The sequence below is a fragment of the Pistacia vera genome, unplaced genomic scaffold (assembly GCF_008641045.1).
Source record: "Pistacia vera cultivar Batoury unplaced genomic scaffold, PisVer_v2 Contig508, whole genome shotgun sequence".
NCBI classification, from domain to species: domain Eukaryota; kingdom Viridiplantae; phylum Streptophyta; class Magnoliopsida; order Sapindales; family Anacardiaceae; genus Pistacia; species Pistacia vera.
This window is the reverse complement of record NW_022196344.1, coordinates 183,077-205,586: the sequence shown is the minus strand read 5'-3', so window position 1 is coordinate 205,586 and position 22,510 is coordinate 183,077. Positions and strand designations below refer to the sequence as shown.

The window sequence follows — 22,510 nt, the reverse complement described above, 5'->3', positions numbered from 1 at the left end:
GCTCTTTTTGATATTTTACATAATTGATTATGTACATAATATTAATTTGATCCATATAAAATATATATAAAAAAAATCCACGTAAGAGAGGCTAATATTATATAACCCACTCGTCATTGCAAAAGTTCAATAGCTCAATTTAGAGTAAACGACATGTTCCACCCAAAGTTTGCTAAATTTAAGGTTCCCACCTTTGGTTTCATAAATTCATATCATTACCCTTAAATAACATTGTTCGTGATTTTTTGGATTATTAATCAGATAGATTTGCTATTACCAAACTACCCTTAAAAAATAAATTAAAAATTATTTTTTTAAACCCCAGATTTTCAAACTAATTGGGTGTTTCCCGAAGCTGACGACCTTCCAACACCACCCACAACACCCCTGTCCATCCACCACCAAAACCTCCCTCTTCCCGAATTCACCCACCATCATCTCTGTCGCCGTTGCATCGAAAGTTTGGTGAAGTTTATTTGTTTGATTGTGGAGTTGCTTTGATTGGTAGAATTTGGAGATTTGGGAGAATATTGATAATTGATTGTGTGTGTTGAGAAGTTTAGATTGATTGTGATTTATTGATGTAAATTTCAGGAATTTATGCCATTACCAACATTCTAACAGCTTTCTCCCTAGACGCACACCAAGTGCTCAACAAAAAGCCCCACCCACCCACCCCCACTGGCACAAAAGAAAGGTCGGTGGACAGCAAACGGTGAGTGAGAGAAGCTATGTGGGGATGGATTTTGAAGAGGGGAGTGGGGGGCGAATGGAGGTGGTGGGTGAATTTCTGAGAGTGAGGTGATCAAAAAATGGCTACAAAGATGGAGGTTTTTGAAGTCCAATGATCGTCATTTTTCGACGAATGGAGGGTGCTCCGGTGTGGGAGGAGGTTAGGGAAAGTGAGGAGGAAGCAAGGAAGAGGAGGGGGCTATTTTAGGTGGAAAGGTAGCCAGAAAAAGGCTAAAAAAGTCGGCGAGACGTTTGCTAATGTGCGCCGCCCATGACTAAAGTGGTCAGCCACTATACAAGGATGCTACAATGCCCCACGCACGTCTCCGCCACCCACCCTTTGGTTTCAAGAATAAAATGACCATTTACCCTTTAGTTGTTAGCTTAAACAATTTTCTGTTAATTTAAAGGTGAGAATTTGGAATTTTAAACCAGAAGTGAGAACATAGGATTTCGCCAAACCTTGGGTGGGAACATGTTGTTTACTCCGCAAATTTATTATCAGTTCTAAAAGCCATTTTTTAACCAAATATTTAACATTAATATTTTGCTTTTTAAATACACAAATGTATTTTCGACATTCATATATCTTTTACTTACAATCTTTTAACATATATCTTTAATATTCGATGTTTCAACTCAAATCAAGTTTTTTTGTCATTTTCATAGAAGCAATAGTATTAATGTAATTATGTGCAGAAGACAATGGTAGAATTGTTTAAAAAATCTATAAGAGGTCTTCCTTACAAAGTTATTTAAAAATTGGTTATTTTTAACTTAACTTTTTTAAACAGTTAACTAAGTAAATTTTCTATATGTATATATACATGCCGTGATTGAATGGATGTAATCGTTAAATAACATTGATTATGTACATCCAACCTGTCATACTACGCCAACACATTTGATTATATACATCATTATTAGGTAGACATACAGGCATCATTCGATTAAGGACTATCTGAACCTACCACGGGATCTTACAAGTGTTAGAAGCTTATAAAAGGTGAAATTGTTCTTTTGCTTCCACAAGCAAAGATAAGTTGTTCTCAAGTCATGTAAAAGTAAAGCTAAAACTTGTTCAATTTACCTAACTTAATAAATATATTTACTTTTTAATTTGGCACATCTGTCCAAGAAGCTATGTGTAAAATTCATATGCTTCCTTCTTTCCTTTTCAAATATAAAACTTTACTCTCCTTCATTCCAAGCTGCCATTCACAATTCAACATTCATTATATTATTATATATAGGGTGTCCAGACCATTTTACGCATACTTTAACTAATCTCCAAGACTTGAAACTACGGACGAATAAAAGCCTAGTGACCACCCCTATTAGGTGTCGAGGTGAATCGAATTCAAAATCTCTTGAGTAATTACCCAAGAGTCCTAGTTGACCACTCGACCACCACTGGTGATTAACATTTCATTGTTACTGTCTCTCTACTCAACTCTTCTATTCTGTATAGGGTCCAATAAATTCTTAAATTTTATCTTCACCTAATATATTTAATTAAAAACCCATTTTGTAAGGGAATTTTAAGTAATCTAGAAGATTTTTAATAATTTATTGAAATATCATGCAATTATAAATTAAAATTATTTTTACGAGGACGGTTGTAATTTGTCATAAATCAATTAGCTATTGCACATGAAACAATGTCATTAGGAGCGATATTGCTATCGAAAACTAATTTGATATCGGTTCTTAACTTATGAATGATGCGTAAGATTTCATATGGTAAAAATTCTCTTGTATTTGACCCTTTTTTTTTTTATTACTCTTCCATTTTAGGGAAGATTTTCCTCTTATTGTATTTTATTTTGTTTAATTAAAATTAAGTGTATATATTGTATCCCAATTGATAAATCGTTGGAATCTCTATGGTCAATAGGATTATGTGCATAAGATAAGGTATGGCTAAGCGAAGTTGCCATCAACAAAAGATGGAAGATAACCAAAGCCCTAATAGACAACAAATTCAAGCTGTGTTTTTTTTTTTTTTTTTTTTTTTTGTAGTTTTTTTCGTTATTCTTCTGAAAAAATTTATGTGGGGAATACTAATTTATTAAAAGGATATCTTATTTTTAGTAGAAAATATTAAATTTCAAATAAAAGAGAATTTATTATTTGAAAAATACAATGAAAACCGAGAACAGAACAACATCTAAAGTTGGTCTCAAGTAAACCATCCAACACCAAATAATAAGGATAAATAAATATATATTCTTGTATTAAAATAATTTTAAATATAATTTTTTATAATATTTTGCTTTTTGCTTTTTTATTTTATAAAAAATATGTTAGTTTTCTTTTATGTAATAATTTAATTTGACCTCTATTACGATCATTAAATTAACATTGAAAGCCATTCCAAATTGTTATATTGTAATGTAGTAATCCATTCTGATAGGAAATTTTATTAATTATTTTAAATATTAAATATTATATCTGTTGATCATTCTTGAATAAATTTCAGTGATCTCCCCTATTCTTAGCTTAATTTTAAAAATATTATAAATGTTGTTATATATTTTAATGAATAAATATTAATTGGTTTTTAAAAAAGTGTTACAAATATAGGTAATCTCAAGGAATTGGCTTAACGGTCAAGAAAAATTCTTTGAAACCACCTATCATTATAACATTATAATTTGTCTAACCCTTTAGACTTGTAAGATGTTCTACTAATATAAGAGATTACTTACCTAATTGGTTTTTGGTGTGGCATGAAGCCAAACTGTCAAAGTCAAGCTTACATTTTAGCACTTTTTAGAGTTTTCTTAAGAGAAAAAAAAAAAGGGTGAGCTCAGCCTAGCAGCCACATGTAAAGCAAAGTTAAATAGTTAATTAACATGATAATGTTAATAAAAATAATTAAAAAAAGCACCAACCAATAATTGACAAATTATTATTTATTAAATTTCGTCAATGAAGACAAATAGCACCAACAACTCATGAAAGATTATGACCATCTAATCTTGAGTTATGATGTTCCTATCACCCAATATTTTATTCACACAACTTTTAATTAAAAACTTAATTTAGAAAATAAAATAAAAACAATTAACACATTTCCGATCTAGAGAGCGTATAACACACAAATACACTTTCACTGTCCAAAAATGTATTCTCAAGATAAAACCGTGTGAATCCCAAAACTCATATAGGATAATACTTTTTGAAAACCCACCTATTAGACCTTCCATATACCAACAGTTACAGAGAGCACGAACCCATTTCCGATTTTTATTTTCCGAGATTGAATTTTGTTAGAGAAAATAAAACAGATAAAGGAATACAAAAGTTGTAAATTTTGATTCACAGTAAGGCAAAAAGAACACAAGCAATTGATATAACAGAGATAACTTTTCCAAATTTGTTCATGGATATAGTGGCAGTGAGTCTTACAACAAAAAAAGAAAAAAAAATAATTAAAAAATGATATGTAATTACAGTATTTATAACAAAACAACATCAAACTCTCTTTTTGTGTGGGATTTTTATGAGGAAATCATGCAGCCTGTTCAATCCCCTTCCTTGTGTTTACATAAATCTTCCTACAACTGCACAATGAAAATATACCCATTATTAGTCAAAGCCATAAAAATTACAGAAAAGTTACGTCGTATCAATGACATCCGACGTCAATCAAAATATTACAAGTGTGATGTTGTACATTGCCAGAAACCCGTTGATCCGGTAAAGTTACTGGGATTCTTTTAGGGGATGTTAATGAAAGAAAGTGAAAAACTCACCAGTGTGTTTACATGGCTACAAATTTTGATCTTATAGGGAATTTAAATATGTGTTTATTGACAAGTAGTGAAATGGGAATCCTGCCCAACAGTTCCAAGCATTCTACAAGTTAATTCCATCAATTTCCCTGCAATTTGCACAATTAATTAAACCAAAAATATTATTAAGTCAACTCAAATAAAAATATCAACATCAGATGCATAATTAATTAAACCCTGGCCCATCTTATGGAATACAATAAATAAAGACCAAAAGAATCATGCCAGCTGAGACTACAAATCAAAAAGGAAATTATTAATAATAAGGTGTGGAAAATGAAGGAATTGCAAGCTGTTTTTGGGTGGTGGGGCATCAAAAGAATGTGGCTGCCATGGCATATTCTAAACCCTAGAATTTTTATCACATGGCCTCATTGCTGGTGGCAAACTGGCAAGCAAGAAGAACAATTGAAGATTGGGAAATAATTGTTACCCACTTCATAAGAAAAACCTTATTATAATTTTCTTCTACCTTATGACTAAGTCCATTCTATTTATCAAACCTTCATCACTTTTTAACTTATCACCGACCATTTTGTTTACCTAAACTCTTCTTTAAAATTGCTCCAAATTATATCCATTGGAATATAGTATAACTATTCCCCAATTCAACCGAACCCCAAATCTACCTAAAAAGTGAAAACTACTACCAAAGTCTTGATCCCATAACTTAAATGTCGACCTAATAATGTTATTCGAGTATTCGACCAGAATCACAACACCTTAACTAATCCTCTGTGGTCCTGGATAAGCGTTCAATGGTCACCCTATTAGTAACCGAGGTGAATCGAACTCAATACCTCTTAAATAATACACCCAAGAATTTTAATTTATACCATCCAGTGATGGTTACTTTCAACAACTTACTTCATTCGTAATTTAATTATGGGTCCGACGGGTTTATTAGAAGTTGTTAAGAGTTAGCATTAAATAACTGTTTCTAACTTTCTTCTAAAGTAATTGGATTAAACTTGTGATTCAATAATCTAACCTCCATTCACAACTATGATATTTTGTGTCACTAAAATGAACATATAATCAAATTTAGCTGTACTTGAAACAAAACAATTGGCACTAAATTTAACGAATTAAGCATCCATACCTCTTCTTGGCTTGGTCACAACCTTCACATTTGCCGGTTTTGTTGCCGTGGGAGTTTCCTCCTCCGGGAACAAAACCCCATCAACTCCCTGCACAGATATCCGCCCATCCGTATAAATATCCGGGTCAAACAAATAAGCCGATCCATCACCAGACCCGAATTTAACGGAACCATCAGCCTCTTGTGCCGTTACTTTATGCGGTAACCTTAACGTATCGTACTTCACCTTCCCGAATCTCCTAACGGCGTTATACATACTCTCCTCCGTTTGGTACTCCGGAATTATATGGTAGTAAATAATCTGCTCCGGCGCGCCCGGCTCGCTCAGTTGATCAGTCGTCAGCTTAGCCATGGCTTCATCATTCGGCGCGAGAACCGTTAAAACGTAACCCTCCGAAACTAGCCTTCCCATTTCCGTCGCCAACGACGTTAAGTTTACCAGAATATCCGCCATTTCGTTATAACCCCCGTAATGTAACAGCGTGTGGATGAAGTCCTTCACTTGCTTCTCGCCGTTAAAGTGCCCGCGTGGCCCACCCGGTCCCGGAGCCGGTGCGGGTGCCAACGATGGACCCGGAGCCATCGCGTCATAAATGGGAAGAACCGGAGGGGCCCCAGCTGGAACCGGAGCTGCCGGTTTCTTCAACCTGTGAGTCCTGGGGTCCACCTCCGGCGCACCCTGAGGAAGCACGGCAGCGATTGACTGGAGACTACGGCGGCGGTTGAAGTCTTCCTGGACCGATCGGGGAATTAACAGGCGTTCGATTCCGTGGATGATCCCATCGGGTCGGATCACGTCATCGGGTCGGATAATCTCGGCTGACCCAATCGCTTTTTTCCCCGAACTCTTGCTGGTTAAGTGGACGAAATCGTTGCCGAGCGTGTTGTGTTTGGTTGACCTGGGTTTTTTGTCATCGGGCCATTCGGAGGATCCGATTCGTTTGGGGAGAATGTGGAACATCAAGAGGGTTTGAAGAGACCTGAGGTTACCGGGTTCAAGCAAGAAGCGTTTGAACTCGGGGTCGAGTTCACGCTCCAGGGCTTCATTTCTGGGGGCAAAAATGGTAATATTGTGTTTCCCAACAGCTTCTTCAAGAGTCTGTAAGAGAAGCGCTTTCTCAACGAGTTCAGCTAACTCAGTGTAATGTGAGTCGAGGAGAGCGACGAGAACAGAGTTGGAGTTGATTTGGCCGGAAGAGGAGAGTGGCTTCTGAGGCAATGTGGCGGCAATGGAAGCGGTGGTGTAAGAAAGAAAGATCAGAAAGATGAAGAAGAAAATCTTGGAAACGGAGCGGCCATAGATGTTGAGATCCATGGCGCTCAAAATGGGGAAGAAGAAGAACAATCTTGTAGAGGTGAAAGATTTTGATATGAAGAAAATGGTGGGTGGTGGGCTTTGTGGAGGTAATGAAAGAATGAAAATGGAGAAAGAAAAAGTGTGAGAGTGAGTTGAGATGTAATGTTAATGTGATTTGTTGCTGCTAACTCTATGGGGTTGATGTGTTAATATTATTGGGATAGTGTAAAAAAAGTAGAGAGAAAGACTTTGAGGCTGTACTGAGTGTTGAGACAGCCTGGATGGGGGGACCACACGTCTATTTGGTCTTGTCACTTGTGGGACCAACACTAGTGGCTTTGGCTTTTGAGTGAGTTGTTTTTGTTTGGCTTTAAGCTTGAGCCGTTGATTCTGCTCTCTCTTTGACATCTTGGGAGATCATTAATGGTCAAGATAGGTTTAGCCATTCATTCATTCCCTTTTCAATTTCACGTATTTTATTTGACTTACCAATTTACTGCCATTTCGGCCACTTAAGCCAGCGGTAGCAGGCGATACTAGTCTTGGGTTGGAATGAGAGAAAGAAAAATATTTTTAATTTAGGAGTGTTTGATAATCGAAGAACAAGTTTTCACTCTCTTTTTATCTTTAGACAAGAAAACCTTATTTAAATTAGATTAATTTTTAGGTCCAATAAATAAATAAACAAATATCTTATTGTTTATTCCAAATAATATAACAAAATAATGATCTAAAATAGTGTAATAAACATAGGCATAATTCTCATATTTGTGTTTAAAAACGATTTTAATATTATGTAAAAAAATTAATTACTACCTTTAATTTTATTATGTAATATCTTATCAATTATAATAAAAAATAAATAAACTTATTTCACTCTCAATAATTAAAAAATGATTACAAAACAACATCACAAATTCACAATACACTTGCTTTAATAACAAACTAAAAAGACTTTTGGGTAGTTAATGAGAAGATTAAATAAAATAAAATAAAGATTAATAAGAAGAGCGAGTCATGTGAGGGAGTGAGCGAGGAAGCCGAGACCAGAACTGAGTGAACTTCACATGTGGCTTGATTAAAGAGACGGTGTCGGTGTCTGATAATGAATAAATGCCCTTGTTTCTACGCAAAGCTTATTTCCCTTCGTCGCTTCCAAGCGCGCGTGGCGTGCGTAAACTTTACAGCTATCATAACTCCGACGTGTCGCCCACCGTTAGATTGTTTGTCACCATCAGCTGACCGCATTGCTTTGCCAAACCCAAACATACAAAGCGTGAGTTTTGAGTTATGACCCTCTTTGGTCTTCTCTTTTATTCTAGAGAAACATCATTTATTTTTTATTCTATTTATTTATTTTTGGTATGAAAATTATGTGAAATTTTTTTTTTAATTTTTTTTAAAGAAGAACAATTTTATGTGATCTTTTACAAAATCCCACCAAACTTTTGATTTGAAAATTAATTTTTTTTTTAATTTACTATATATTTTTTCTTATTCATATTCGAAAATAAACTCATTTATTCATCACATACTTCGATTAAAGATTTTCAATTAATAACGTAATTAATGAAAATATTGTATTTTTTATTGAAATAGAATATATATCATGTGGTATATTTGTTTTAAGGCTTTCATTTCTTCACAAATATAGTTTCTGTATAATTTTCAAACTAAAGACCAATCTATATTTAGGTCGAACTCATAGAATATTTTTACATCATTTAATATGTGTAATTAGACTTAGAACAACCCTTTTTTTTTTTTTTTTTTCGTCACTCTAGTAATTTTACAGCACTTAAAATTTGTATATATATAGGTTAATGTTTTGCTACGAAAGGGAGTTTGATAATAATAATAACAATATTTTTATTTTTATTTTTTTTATAAGTTATACCATAATAATTTGAATAAAATTATAATCTAATGGCATTTATAAAATTAAATAGATTTTTTTAAAATCAATAAAAAAAAGTAAGTTATTTTTTATATGTACATAATTCTTAATTTCTTAAGTTTTTTGCTATTTTCTTCTATTTTCATTTTGTAATGCTGGATTTTACAACAATTATATAAAAATGAAGGGCCCGTATCTTTGGATTCCAAGGCACGCCCAGAGGATATTTCTGATTGAATAAATGTGTTGGAGTTTCCTTGTCTCTTCTGAATTTATAATTGTCACAGATTTTAAATTTTAAAAAAATTAATAATAATAATATTTCATGCTACCCTTAATTTATTTTAAAGATTATAATAAATTATTATAATTATATTTGAAGATTGTGAGGATTTTTCTTTCACCACCACCACCGTCACCGTTTTATTATTATTATATTTTGGCATGCAAAGATTTATTTTTGTTTCTTAAAATANGGTTGTTTCCCGAAGCTGACGACCTTCCCCAACACCAGCCACAACACCCCTGTCCATCCACCACCAAAACCTCACCCTCTTCCCATGAATTCACCCACCATCATCTCTGTCGCCGTTGCCATCGAAAGTTTGGTGAAGTTTTATTTGTTTGATTGTGGAGTTGCTTTGATTGGTAGAATTTGGAGATTTGGGAGAATATTGATAATTGATTGTGTGTAGTTTTGAGAAGTTTAGATTGATTGTGATTTATTGATGTAAATTTCAGGAATTTATGCCATTCTCAACTCATTCAAATAGCTTTCTCCCCTAGACGCACACCAAGTGCTCAACAAAAAGCCCCACCCACCCACCACCCCACTGGGCACAAAAGAAAGGTCGGTGGACAGCAAACGGTGAGTGAGAGAAGCTAATGTGGGGATGGATTTTGAAGATGGGAGAATGGGGGGTTGAATGGAGGTGGTTGGGTGAATTTCCAATGAGTGAGGCAATCAAAAAATGGCTGCAAAGATGGAGGTTTGTGAAGTCCAATGATCGTCGTTTTTCGACGAATTGAGGGTGCTCCGGTGTGGGAGGAGCTTAGGGAAAAGTGAGGAGGAAGCAAGGAAGAGGGAGGGGGCTATTTTAGGTGGAAAGGTAGCCAGAAAAAGGCTAAAACGCCGGCGACGACGTTTGCTAATGTGCGCCGCCCATGACTAAAATGTGTCAGCCACTATACAAGGATGCTACAATGCCCCACGCACGTCTCTGCCACCCACCCTTTGGTTTCAAGGATAAAATGACCATTTACCCTTTAGTTGTTAGCTTAAACAATTTTCAGTTAATTTAAAGGTGAGAATTTAGAACTTATGAAACCAGAAGTGAGAACATAGGATTTCGTCAAACCTTGGGTGGGAACATGTTGTTCACTCCGCAAATTTATTTAACATTAAATATGCTTTTGCTTTTTAAATACACTAAATATATTTTCAGACATTTCATATATCTTTTAACATTACAATCTTTTATCATATATCTTTTAATATTCGATGTTTCAATCTCAAATCAAATTTTTTTTGTCATTTTCATAGAAGCAATAGTATTAATGTAATTATGTGCAGAAGACAATGGTAGAATTGTTTAAAAAACTTATAAGAGGTCTTCCTTACAAAGTTATTTAAAAATTGGTTATTTTTTAACTTAACTTTTTTTAAACAGTTAACTAAGTAAATTTTCTATATGTATATATACATGTGCCGTGATTGAATGGATGTATATACGTTAAATAACATTTGATTTATGTACATCCAACCTGTCATACTACGCCAACACATTTGATGTATATACCATCATTATTAGGTAGACATACAGGCATCATTCGATTAAGGACTTTCTGAACCCTACCCATGGGATCTTACAAGTGTTAGAAGCTTATAAAAGGTGAAATTGTTCTTTTTGCTTCCACAAGCAAAGATAAGTTGTTCTCAAGTGCATGTAAAGTAAAGCTAAAACTTGTTCAAATCTTTACCTAACATTAATAAATATTTTTACTTTTTAATTTGGCACATCTGTCCAAGAAGCGAGTGTGTAAAATTCATATGCTTCCTTCTTTCCTTTTCAAATTATAAACTTTACTCTCCTTTCATTNTTCTATAATTGTTCCATTTTGACATATTGGATTAACAACTAGGGTTTGTGATTTAAAGAGCCCAATCAAATTGTTTCATCTTGACACATTGGATTTGTATTTATTGCTCCATCTTGACATGTTAGATTTGTATTAATAATTAATAATTAATAAAAAAATTATTAATAGTTAATAATAATACTAATTATATAGGTGCATTACAATGGCATTCCAAATGTCTAACTCTAATGATACCTTAGATTTGTGATTGTCATGTGATTGAATTTTATTGATGATGATATAGACAATATTAATTACTGCATTGGTATTCCAAAGTTAGATGTATAGTTTAATGAGATATTAATGCACTGCATTGATATTCCAATAATAATAATATAAGTGTATTGCATTGGCATTCCAAAGGTATAACTATTTTGACATGATGGATGTGCATTAATAACAAATATACATATGCATTGGATTACTATTAATAATTATGGTTTAGTTACATTTGTCTAGGATTGCTATTAATAATTATATAGGTGCATTGTATTAACATTGCAAACCTTTCTTCATATTCAATTCGTATTTAATTGTGTTGGTATTTGAAATGTCTAAATAAGGGGTTATAAAAGGGGCATATGTTTAGTTATGTATTATCGCAATATGTTAGTTGGTGTTAACAATACGTCTAGTTTTTTTTATAAAAGAGGCGTATGTTCAGTTGTGTATTATCACAATATGTTAGTTGGTGTCAACAATACGTCTGGTATTTTGTTAATTGTTCATAAGTTATGTTAGTTTGTGTCAATAATACGTATGTTCTTCATGATTTTGTTAATCGATGATTTTTTATTTATTTATGTTTTTGTTGTTATTTAGATCAAAGATTCATGAATTGGCATGGAATAAAGGCAGTATGTTCGATTGACACTGTCAAATGAGTTGTTATTTTAATTCGTTCTTCTAAACTGTAAGTATATCTTCTAACTATTTTAATACGAAATCGTAAGTACATCTCCTAACTATTTTAATAGTTATTATTTGATTGAATGATTATTTTTGTTCGGTCAATCTATTTGACTGACTAATTGTGGTAGTTTTGCCGAACGATAAGTTTTGTTGATGCTTGATTTTGACACCAACTATTCGCACGTGAGAAATGCTGAGCGGGCTCAGAAGTCACACGTGATTATGGAAGTATTTAGTTGAATAAAAGGAGAAGAACAATGTTTAAAGTCGTTCGGATGCTCACAAGGCGAATCCTACGTCCACTGATATTGTATTAATGAGTGAAGTCAAGTCGCGCTCAGCGAGCTGAGTTACAGTTTGGAGAAAACAAGAGAGAGAGAGAGAGAGGTAAGCCTTTCTCGAGAGAAATTAGCCAATCTCACAAATGAGAGAGAAGTCTTCTATTTATAGTGGGATGAACCAAGGTAATGATTATTAAATCTACGAGTGGGGTAGATGCTGTGCAAATCCATCTCTACGTCCCATTGCTCACCTACCTGAGTGATTTCCTCGACTCGTGCAGGGATTCGACACATGGATTGTTTCCAATCATTCGCGATCCTGGCATACACCTACTACACTGGCAGGAGCATGCCACTCCCGTCATCACGCGACGTGGCCGCATCTGAGCGGTTGTAAAACCTTCTTAAGCTCTGACCACCCATGCTGACAAGACTTCTGCGTCAACCCTATTTTTCCAGGCATAACAAGTTTGTTCCTTAACAATTTTAATATGAAGATTAATTAACTTTTGTTGATTTCTTTTTCAAGTAACAGTTGTGATACGAATGAATAATTGTTCCTTAACAATCTTAACATGAAGATCCATTAAATTTTGTTATGTTTGTTTTCAAGGAAATGTTCATGTACTCTACTAAGATCAAATCGAGGATGATCCTATTGTCAACTGAACTGTGAGTATGTGTCATATCTATATGAGTAAAAACATTTCATTTATGTTGAATATGTTTTATGTAAAAACATTCGTGTATTTTAATTTGTTATATGAATGATTAATTGTTTTTGTCCTGCTGATGTGCGAGTATATATATTAAATGAATTAATTTTGGCTGATTCTGTTTTCCGATTAATATGTGTTATTTAAAATATTTATAATCAGTCCTAATGTGATAATCCCTTAAATTTGGGTTAAGTAAACTATTCATTTTATTATCACACGCATTTCGGCTTCCACTGAATAATCAGTAGTAAATTGACCATAACTTGCTCAATAAAAATCCAATTTATGAGAGGATTGAATCTTTAGAAACTAGACAGACAGGGCTTTAATTTGATATATTATACGTTTAATTTTGATAACTGTAGCCCCATTGCTGAACAATTCTTTTTATCATCACACACATTTCAATTTTCCTGTTTCTCGATTTCTACTGAACAGATAGTAGTAAATTAGTTATAACTTGCTCAATAAAAATCTAACTGACGAGAGGTTTGAATCTTTGAAAACTAGATAAATAGGGCTTTAATTTGATACATTATACCCTTAATAGGGATAACTGTAGCCCCATTGCCAAACCATTCATTTTATCATCACACACATTTTGGTTTCCACTGAACAGTCAATAGTAAATTGACCATAACTTGCTCAATAAAATTCTAATTTCTGAGAGGTTTAAATATTTAGAAACTAACCAGATAGAGCTTTAATTTGGTATATTATACGCTTAATTTTGATAACTTTATTCCCACTGCCAAAGCATTCCTTTTATCATCACACACTTTGGTTTCCACTGAACAGTCAGCAGTAAATTGATCATAACTTGCTCAATAAAACTCCAATTGATGAGAGGTTTGAATATTTAGAAACTAGACAGATAGAGATTTAATTTGATCTATTATATCCTTAATTTAAATAAATGTAGCCCCACTTGTAAGTAATTGATCTATCATACGCAGCGGAAAAAAAAAATTCAATCGGTAAATCAATTACCTTTTTTTGCCTAGATCCGAGTATAGATTATACTGTTTACATGTTTATAAACAAAATTTGTATAAAGTAAATCCATTCAAGGATTAGAATACTTACATATGTTTGGAGGCTCCTTCGAATATCTCTAATTTCAGACAGGAACACTGTTCACAATCATTGTTCACCGTTTACTGTTCATGGTTACTGTTCACCGTCTACTGTTCACGTGATTTTTCACCAATTGATCCAAAGTAGGATCGTACTCACTGAAGTCCACACAAAGATAATCAGCAGAACCCTTGATTATTTTGCTAGAACAATCAAGGATTTTAAGAATCAAGAAAGAAGAACAAGAAAAGTTTTCTTCTTGAAAAAGAAAGAGATAGGGTGGCTAGGGTTTTAATTGAATGAATAATTCTATAATGTTTTAATTTTAAGTTGCACTTATATAGTGCAACAATTAAAACTCTATTCCACTTAGGAATAGTCATGGGCTCTAACCCTAGTTCACCCTTGCAACTAAACACACCCTTTATGGTATTTTAATTAACTAATTATTATAATAATTAAAATCAATTAATATATAATAATATATTAACATTTAATTAATAATAATAATTCATTTAAATATATACATAGATATATTTAAATATAATCTCACTAATTTAATTTTAATATTAAAATTAAATACAGGCAACAATCTCAGCAAATTTAATTACACTATGAGATTACCAAAATACTCTTTCGTCCTGAAAGAGGAAAATACCCTTCTCACAAATTAATTCTTAAATTATCTTTTAAGTGTGTGACTCATCATATCAGAAGTGTGTAGTATCGCGATTAACACAAATTAATCGTCTCACTACAATCAGACCAAGATTGGCCCTTAGCAAGACATCATGGCCACCCGATAGATTCGAATTCAGCGAAACCGCAGCCTGTCAATGGTATGGTTACCGTGCAATCAAATCCTTTCATCAACTGTTATCTCATCGAGACTGAGGTATAGAAATAGTGTCAACCTTAGATATCTTTGACATGTTTGTATTCAGCTACTGGACCAATAACATGAATATTAAATTGGATTGAGCATCAACTCAAACCCACTGTGGCCACATATTTAGTGTCATTGCCATTTACTGAATTACCCAGTGAGATAATTTCTTTCGTACCTAAGAGTGATGAATCATTTGTCGATCCACCATAGTCTTGATACACTTCTCAATGCAGCCAATCACTACCGTATTAATAGCTCTGAATATAACTACATTGGGCTAATGTCAAACTACACCAATTGGTGCACAAAGCACTCCGGTGATCTCAAGTCTAAGGATCACATACACCACCATCCTTAGAGGATTTATTCCATAGACACTGGGGCTACCATCTATATGGAATCCTCCGGTGGGTCTGTCCAGTGAACTTGCCTCTAGCAAGCACCCGTGCATTGTACCAGGTTGTCGGCAAACAACCTTAACAAGTGAGATCAGTCACTGCCTTTCGACATGGTCATTCAACACTATGATAGTTTTACCGTATTATCTGTGTCCTTGGTCAGAATAATATTGGGGCTGCAGGCGTTTCTAGAATGGCCACCATATGTGATCATAGGGTTCTCACTATCAAGATTTGAAACACTTGATACCCTCGTCACGGTTCTACCATCCTAAGGACATATATCATTACATACACAATATAGAAGAATATGTCTTTTATTGATAAATAAACATTTATTACAGAGTTAATTTTACAATAATTGATTGGCTCTAGGGCACCTACTCTAACAATCTCCCACTTGCACTATAGTCAATCATTCATGTATTTAATACCAAATGACCTTAAGTGTTTTTCATGCTTCTACTGTGACAGAGGCTTCATCAGTGGATCAACAAGATTGTCATCAGTATGCACTTTACTAATCTGTACATCTTTCCTCTCAACCATTTCTCTATGAGATGAAAACATCTGAGTATGTATCTGGACTCCCAGTGAGACCGTGGTTCCTTTGCTTGAGCAATTGCTCCATTGTTATCACAATAAACACCTATTGGATCAACAATCATGGAAACCACACCAAGTTCGGTGACAAACTTCTTAATCGAGACTGCCTCCTTGGCCGCAACGGATAATGTAATATACTCAGCCTCTATTGTAGAGTCTACTACAATGCTTTGCTTGAAGCTCTTCTAGCTCACTACACCCCCATTGAGACAAAATACAAACCCTAATTGCGATCGATAATCATCTTTATCCGTTTGAAAACTAGCATCATTGTATCCTCTTACAATGAGTTCATCTTCCTCTCCATAAACCAAAACATGTCCTTAGTCCTTTTCAAGTACTTAAGGATGTTCTTGACAGCTATCCACTGACACTCACCTAGATCCGATCGATATCTACTACAAGTGCTTAACACACATGAGACATCAATCCGAGTACATAACATGGCATACATGATGGATCCAATTGCTGACACATATGGGATCCTCTTTATTCTATCTCTCTTATCGTGTGTTTTAGGACACATATCCTTAGAGAGATAGACACTATGTGATATCGTAAGAAATCCTTTCTTGGATTCTTCTATACTGAAGCTCTTTAGTACTTTGTCAATGTATGTACTCTGACTTAGGCCAAGCAACCTACGTGACCTATCTTGGTAGATCTTTATTCCGAGGATGTAGGTTGTTTCTCCTAAGTTTTTCATGGAGAAGCACTTGGATAACCAAATCTTTACCAACTGTAAGTTCGGTATATCATTCCCGATCAGAAGTATGTCGTCAACACACAACACTAGGAATGTCATTGCGCTCCCACTCACTTTCTTGTAAACACAAAGCTCGTCTTCGTTCTTGATAAAACCGAATTCTTTTATGGCTTCATCAAAATGAATGTTCTAGCTCCTTCAAGCTTGCTTGAGTCCATAAATGGATCTCTGCAACTGGCATACCTTCTCAGCTTGCCCATCAAGAACGAAACCATCAGGTTGTGTCATATACACATCCTTTTCAAGGTTTCCGTTCAGGAAAGCCGTTTTGACATCCATTTGCCAAATCTCATAATCATGATATGTAGCAATCGCAAGCATAATCCGGATAGATTTAAGCATGACAACTGGCAAAAAAGTTTCCTTATAGTCAATACCATGAATTTGCTTGAAACTTTTGGCAACCAGTCGTGCTTTATAAGTGTGCACCTTGCCATCCATGTCAGTCTTCTTCTTGAATACCCATTTACACCCTATGGGTTTTACTCGTTTAGGTGGTTCCACCAGAGACCATACTTGGTTCTAGCACATGGAGTCCATCTCAGATTTCATGGCTTCAAGCCATTTAACAAAATTTGGATCCGATATAGCGTCTTCGTAGGTTCTGGGTTCATCGTCTTGGTAGACAAGTACGTCACCATGTTGAGTCACGAGATAACCGTATCTCTCAAGCTCATGGCGTACTCTCCCAGATCTACGTAGCTCATGTGCTACTTGAGGTGGTTCACTTTGATCCACAAGTTGTGGATTAACCTCTTCCTGACGTTCAACCATTGCTTGTGGCACATCTTCCCGTCTTTCGTCTAGTATATCTTGTGGCTCTAGAACTTCATCGAGTTCTACTTTTCTTCCACTAGTACTTCTTAGAAAAAATTTATTTTCTAGGAAGATACCAGTACGAGCAACAAAAATTTTGCACTTTTCTGGATGGTAGAAATAGTATCATTTGGTCTCTTTAGGATACCCCACAAATACACATTTGTAGGATTTTGGGCCCAGCTTGTTCAAAGTCAATTTCTTGACATAAGCTTCGCAACCCCAAATCCTTAGATAAGACAAATTGGGGTTTCGCCCATTCCATAATTCAAATGGAGTCTTGTCTACAGACTTTGATGGCACACAATTCAAAATATGAGTTACAGTCTCTAGGGCATAACCCCATAATGATACAGGTAAATCACTAAAACTCATCATGGGCCTAATCATATCAAGTAAGGTCTTATTCCTCCTTTCAGACACTCCATTATGTTGGGGTGTATATGGAAAGGTGAGTTGTGATACTATCCCACATTCCTTCAGGTATTCAGAAAACCTTGAGCTTAAGTATTCACTTCCTCGATCCGACTGAAGAGCTTTAATACTTTTGCCCAACATATTATGTACTTCATTCCTGAATTCTTTGAACTTATCAAAGACTTCAGATTTATGTCTTATGAGGTAGACATAACCATATCTACTGAAATCATCAGTAAATGTAATGAAGTATATATATCCACCTCTGGCTTCAACTGTTAGTGGACCATATACATCACTATGGATGATGCCTAACAGTTCAGTAGCCCTTTCACTTTGTCTTGTGAAATGTGACTTGGTCATCTTGCCTAAAAGGCATTACTCGCATACCTCAAATGACTGGAAGTCAAAAAGGTCTAAAACTTCATCCCTTTGAAGTTTTGCAATGCGAGTCTGATTAACATGACCCAATCTACAATGCCATAGGTATGTATGGTTTTGTTCGCTATGTTTAGCTTTCTTAGTTTCAACATTGAGAATATCCTTATTGATCAAATCAAGAACATATAATCCGTTATATAACTTTGCAATTCCAAATAGAATACCATTCAAACTAAAGGACAACAATCCATTAGAAATCTCAAAACAATATCCTATATTATCCAAAACAGATACTGAAATAATGTTTCTAGAAATCACAGGTACAAAATAACAGTCTTTGAGTTCTAATAAAAAGCTCGAAGGCAAAGACAAACAATAAGTCCGTACAGCTAATGCAGCCACATGTGCTTCATTTCCAACTCGTAGGTCCACTTCTCCCTTGGCGAGTAATCTACTCTGTCTTAGTCCCTGCACATTAGTACAAATGTGAGTACCACATCCTGTGTCAATGACCCAAGATGTTGAAGGAGAAAAGTTAATCTCAATCATAAACATACTTGAAGCCAAAGCATCTGACTTCTTCTTGTTTGCGAGGAAAGCCTTGCAGTGCTTCCTCCAGTGGCCAAGCTTGCCACAATAGAAGCAGACTACCTTCCCACCTTTCCCAACGCCACCCGCAGGCTTGAAAGCATCCTGTCCTTTAGGCTCGGGCTTGGGATTGGGATTGGCCTTGGCCTTTCCCTTTCCCTTTCCCTTGCCCTTACCCTTTCCTTTGTTGTCAACTGCCAGTAAAACAGACTTGGACTTATTCAAGTCCTGTTTTGCAGTCCTTAGCATGTTTAAAAGCTCTGACAGGGTTTTCACCATAGCGTTCATATTGAAGTTCATTATGAATGGTGCATAAAAGTCAGACAAGGATTGCATAATTAAATCCACTTGTAATTCTGCATCCAACTCAAACCCCAAAGTCTTAAGCCTCTCCATTTTGAGCACATGAGGGCCAACTTGGACTCCCTCGATCAGGCGACTTCCAAACAGTGCTTTTGACACTTTGTACCTCTCATGTCGAGCATTCCCTTCGTAAAACTCCTTGAGGTGTAGAATAATGGCAGTAGCATCCATATTCTCATGCTGCTTTTGCAATACTGGTGTCATCGATGCTAACATCAAGCATTGAACGCCATCAGCATCATCAAGGAACTTTTGATAAGTATCCTTTACTTCTTGAGTGGCATCAGGATCAGGCTCAGCCATGTATGGCTTATCAAGGATATACAATTTCCTTTCGAACTTAAGTACAATCCGAAGATTACGATACCAGTCCGAGAAATTGGATCCATCCAACATGTTTTCTTTCTCGATTATCGGTCGCAGGTTCATAATGCTCATTTTTAAGTGAAACTATAATTCAGAAAAGTAAAGTAAGCCAACAAGTCAATCACACAATCCAACGGCCTAGCCATCATCCTCAAGTGTGATTTCCAGTATCAGTAGAGTGGATACTACATGTCGGCACGTACACTCAACATGTGTACTTCTCTACTATGCCTATAATGTGTTTATCAACCTTTGTTGTGGCGAACAAGCAAAACTATCATTTTAAGTCGACCCATCATCATTAAGGAAAACTACAATGAATTTTAACCTCCCACTGGTAGAAGTGTACCCTTCGCGGTGGCAAACAAGGTTCCGACGAACAGTGGTTTGATTAAAACCATGGTGATGGAAGGCATACGTGACTTAATATATCTTATTTGAGGGTTTTTATTTAATGTCTCACCAGATTATTATCTTTGTTAGAATGTCATTGTTTGGCATGTTATTGAACATTCAACCTTAGCATGCATTCTAAAGAAAATAAAACGTGCTGGTACATGGCCCACTAAAACCGATTTCCTCAAGCCTAGACGAATCGGTGGGTCAACCTAGGGTTTAAAAATAAATCTTGGATCTTCAAGTTATTCCTCTTCATAGCTCCTTTGTTTCTTCTTCACGATCATTACAAATAATTTTATAATAAAAAACCTATTCTAATTTATATCAATAAAATAGAAACCTCGCGTTGCATACGAGAGGAGTGAGATGAGGAGAAGAAATACATGGAGATTTAAGAGAGAGAGAGAGAGGCAGGACACGCAGGTCCTATTTGTTTATAAAAATTACAAACAAACCCAATAAACAATAAACAATAGGTCTAAGGCTCATGTACCGAGCACCATGTAATTATCAAACAAGAACATTTTATATATTAAAAAACAATCAATTTTTGAATTGGGTGGGTTGAATTATCAAGTTACCACCTTAAACGTGCAGAATGAATATTGGCTTTAAAGGTTCAAAAAATTGCAATTTAGCCCCTGTGCGAAAAACGGAAAGCAAAAACGGAACAGTGAGTTACTTGTCGCGGCAAAGAAATTTTTCACCATGGCGAAGTTTTATTTTGCCGCAGCGACCGTGAACTTCCAGAAAACACAAATCGTTCCAAAGAGTTTATGTCGCGGCTAGATCTACTTTTCCAAAATTTCGCTGCGGCTAGATCTACTTTTCCAGAATTTCACCGCGGCAAAGGTTTATTTTGTCGCTTCCAGATTCACTTTTTGCATCTCCCCGTGGCGAAGTGTTATTTCGCTACGGCTAACGCCGCAAAACAGTGAATCAGGCATAGTAACGTCTTTTGCAATTTTTCACATAATGACACGCATCCAAATCAAATCGAATGCTTAAACATTTGACCAAGATACCAACCAACCAATACATATTCAATCAACACATTATTTAATCAATTGATTAATTAAGACATTCAACATACATAATTTTTCCAAATTTAAAAACACTTCAAATCATGCTATAACACGTTATCAAACAAATATACATGTTATCAAACATCAATTAAACAATATAATCTAATACCCAAGGCTTTAATACCACTGTTAGTAATTGATCTACCATACGCAACGGAAAACAAAAATTCAATGGTTAAATCAATTACCTTTCTTTGCCTAGATCCGAGTATAAATTATAGCGTTTACATGTTTATAAACAAAAATCTGTATAAAGTAAATACATTCACTGATTAGAATACTTATGTATGTTTGGAGGCTCCTTCGAATATCTCTGATTTCAAACAGGAATACTATTCACGGTTATTGTTCACCGTCTACTGTTCATGGTTACTGTTCACCATTTACTGTTCACGTAATTTTTCGCCAATCGATCCAAAGTAGGATCACACTCATAGAAGTCCACACGAAGATAATCTGCAGAACCCTTGATTATTTTGCTAGAACAATCAAGGGCTTCAAGAATTAAAAAAGAAGAACAAGAAAAGTCTTCTTGAGAGAGAGAGAGAGATAGGATGGCTAGGGTTTTAATTGAATGAATAATTCTATAATGTTTTAATTTTAAGTTGCACTTATATAGTGCAGCAATTAAAACCCTATTCCACTTAGGAATAGTCATGGGTTCCAACCCTAGTTCACCCTTGTAACCAAACACACCCTTTATGGTATTTTAATTAATTAATTATTATTATAATTAAAATCAATTAATATATAATAATATATTAACATTCAATTAATAATAATAATTCATTTAAATATATACATAGATATATTTAAATAAAATCTCACTAATTTAATTTTAATATTAAAATTAAATATAGACAACAACCTCTGCAAATTTAATTGTACTGTGAGATTACCAAAATACCCTTTCATACTGAAAGACGAAAATACCCTTCTCACAAATTGATTCTTAAATTATCTTCTAAGTGTGTGACCCATAGGCTCCTCATCATATCGGAAGTGTGTAGTATCGCGATTAACACAAATTAATCGTCTCACTACAATCAGACCAAGATTGGCCCTTAGCAAGGCATCATGGCCACCTGATAGATTCAGATTCAGCGAAACCGCAGCCTGTCAATGGTATGGTTACCGTGAAATCAAATCATTTCATCAACTATTATCTCATCAAGACTAAGGTACAGAAATAGTGTCAACCTCAGATATCCTCGACATGTTTATATTCAGTTACTGGACCAATAACAGGAATATTAAATTAGAATGAGCATCAACTCAATCCCACTGTGACCACATATTTAGTGTCATTGCCATTTACTGAATTACCCAGTGAGATAACTTCTCCCGTACCCAGGAGTGATGAATCCTTTGTCGATCCACCATAGTCTCGATACACTTCTCAATGTAGTCAATCACTGCCGTATTAATAGCTCTAAATAGAACTACATTGGGCTAATGTCAAACCACACCAATTGGTGCA

General features: G+C 34.9%; 1 protein-coding gene across 1 annotated transcript; it reads right to left on the bottom strand.

Moving 5' to 3' along the window:
* Positions 1 to 4,062: 4,062 nt before the first annotated feature.
* LOC116106041 (fasciclin-like arabinogalactan protein 16) lies at positions 4,063 to 7,131 on the bottom strand. Its single transcript, XM_031392402.1, has 3 exons — positions 5,635 to 7,131; positions 4,494 to 4,621; positions 4,063 to 4,301 (listed from the first exon to the last, which is right to left on the bottom strand). Exons 1-2 carry the CDS (start codon positions 6,947 to 6,949, stop codon positions 4,548 to 4,550), a joined length of 1,389 nt encoding a protein of 462 aa, XP_031248262.1. The 5' UTR covers positions 6,950 to 7,131; the 3' UTR covers positions 4,063 to 4,301; positions 4,494 to 4,547.
* Positions 7,132 to 22,510: the final 15,379 nt, after the last annotated feature.

What these genes read in the sequence shown, in the direction of transcription:
- LOC116106041 (XM_031392402.1), bottom strand. Translation starts at nt 6,949, where the DNA reads ATGGATCTCAACATCTATGGCCGCTCCGTTTCCAAGATTTTCTTCTTC. An exon ending in TGTGACCAAGCCAAGAAGAG is followed by an intron (nt 4,622 to 5,634) that starts GTATGGATGCTT and finishes TGCAAATTGCAG; the next exon opens with GGAAATTGATGGAATTAACT.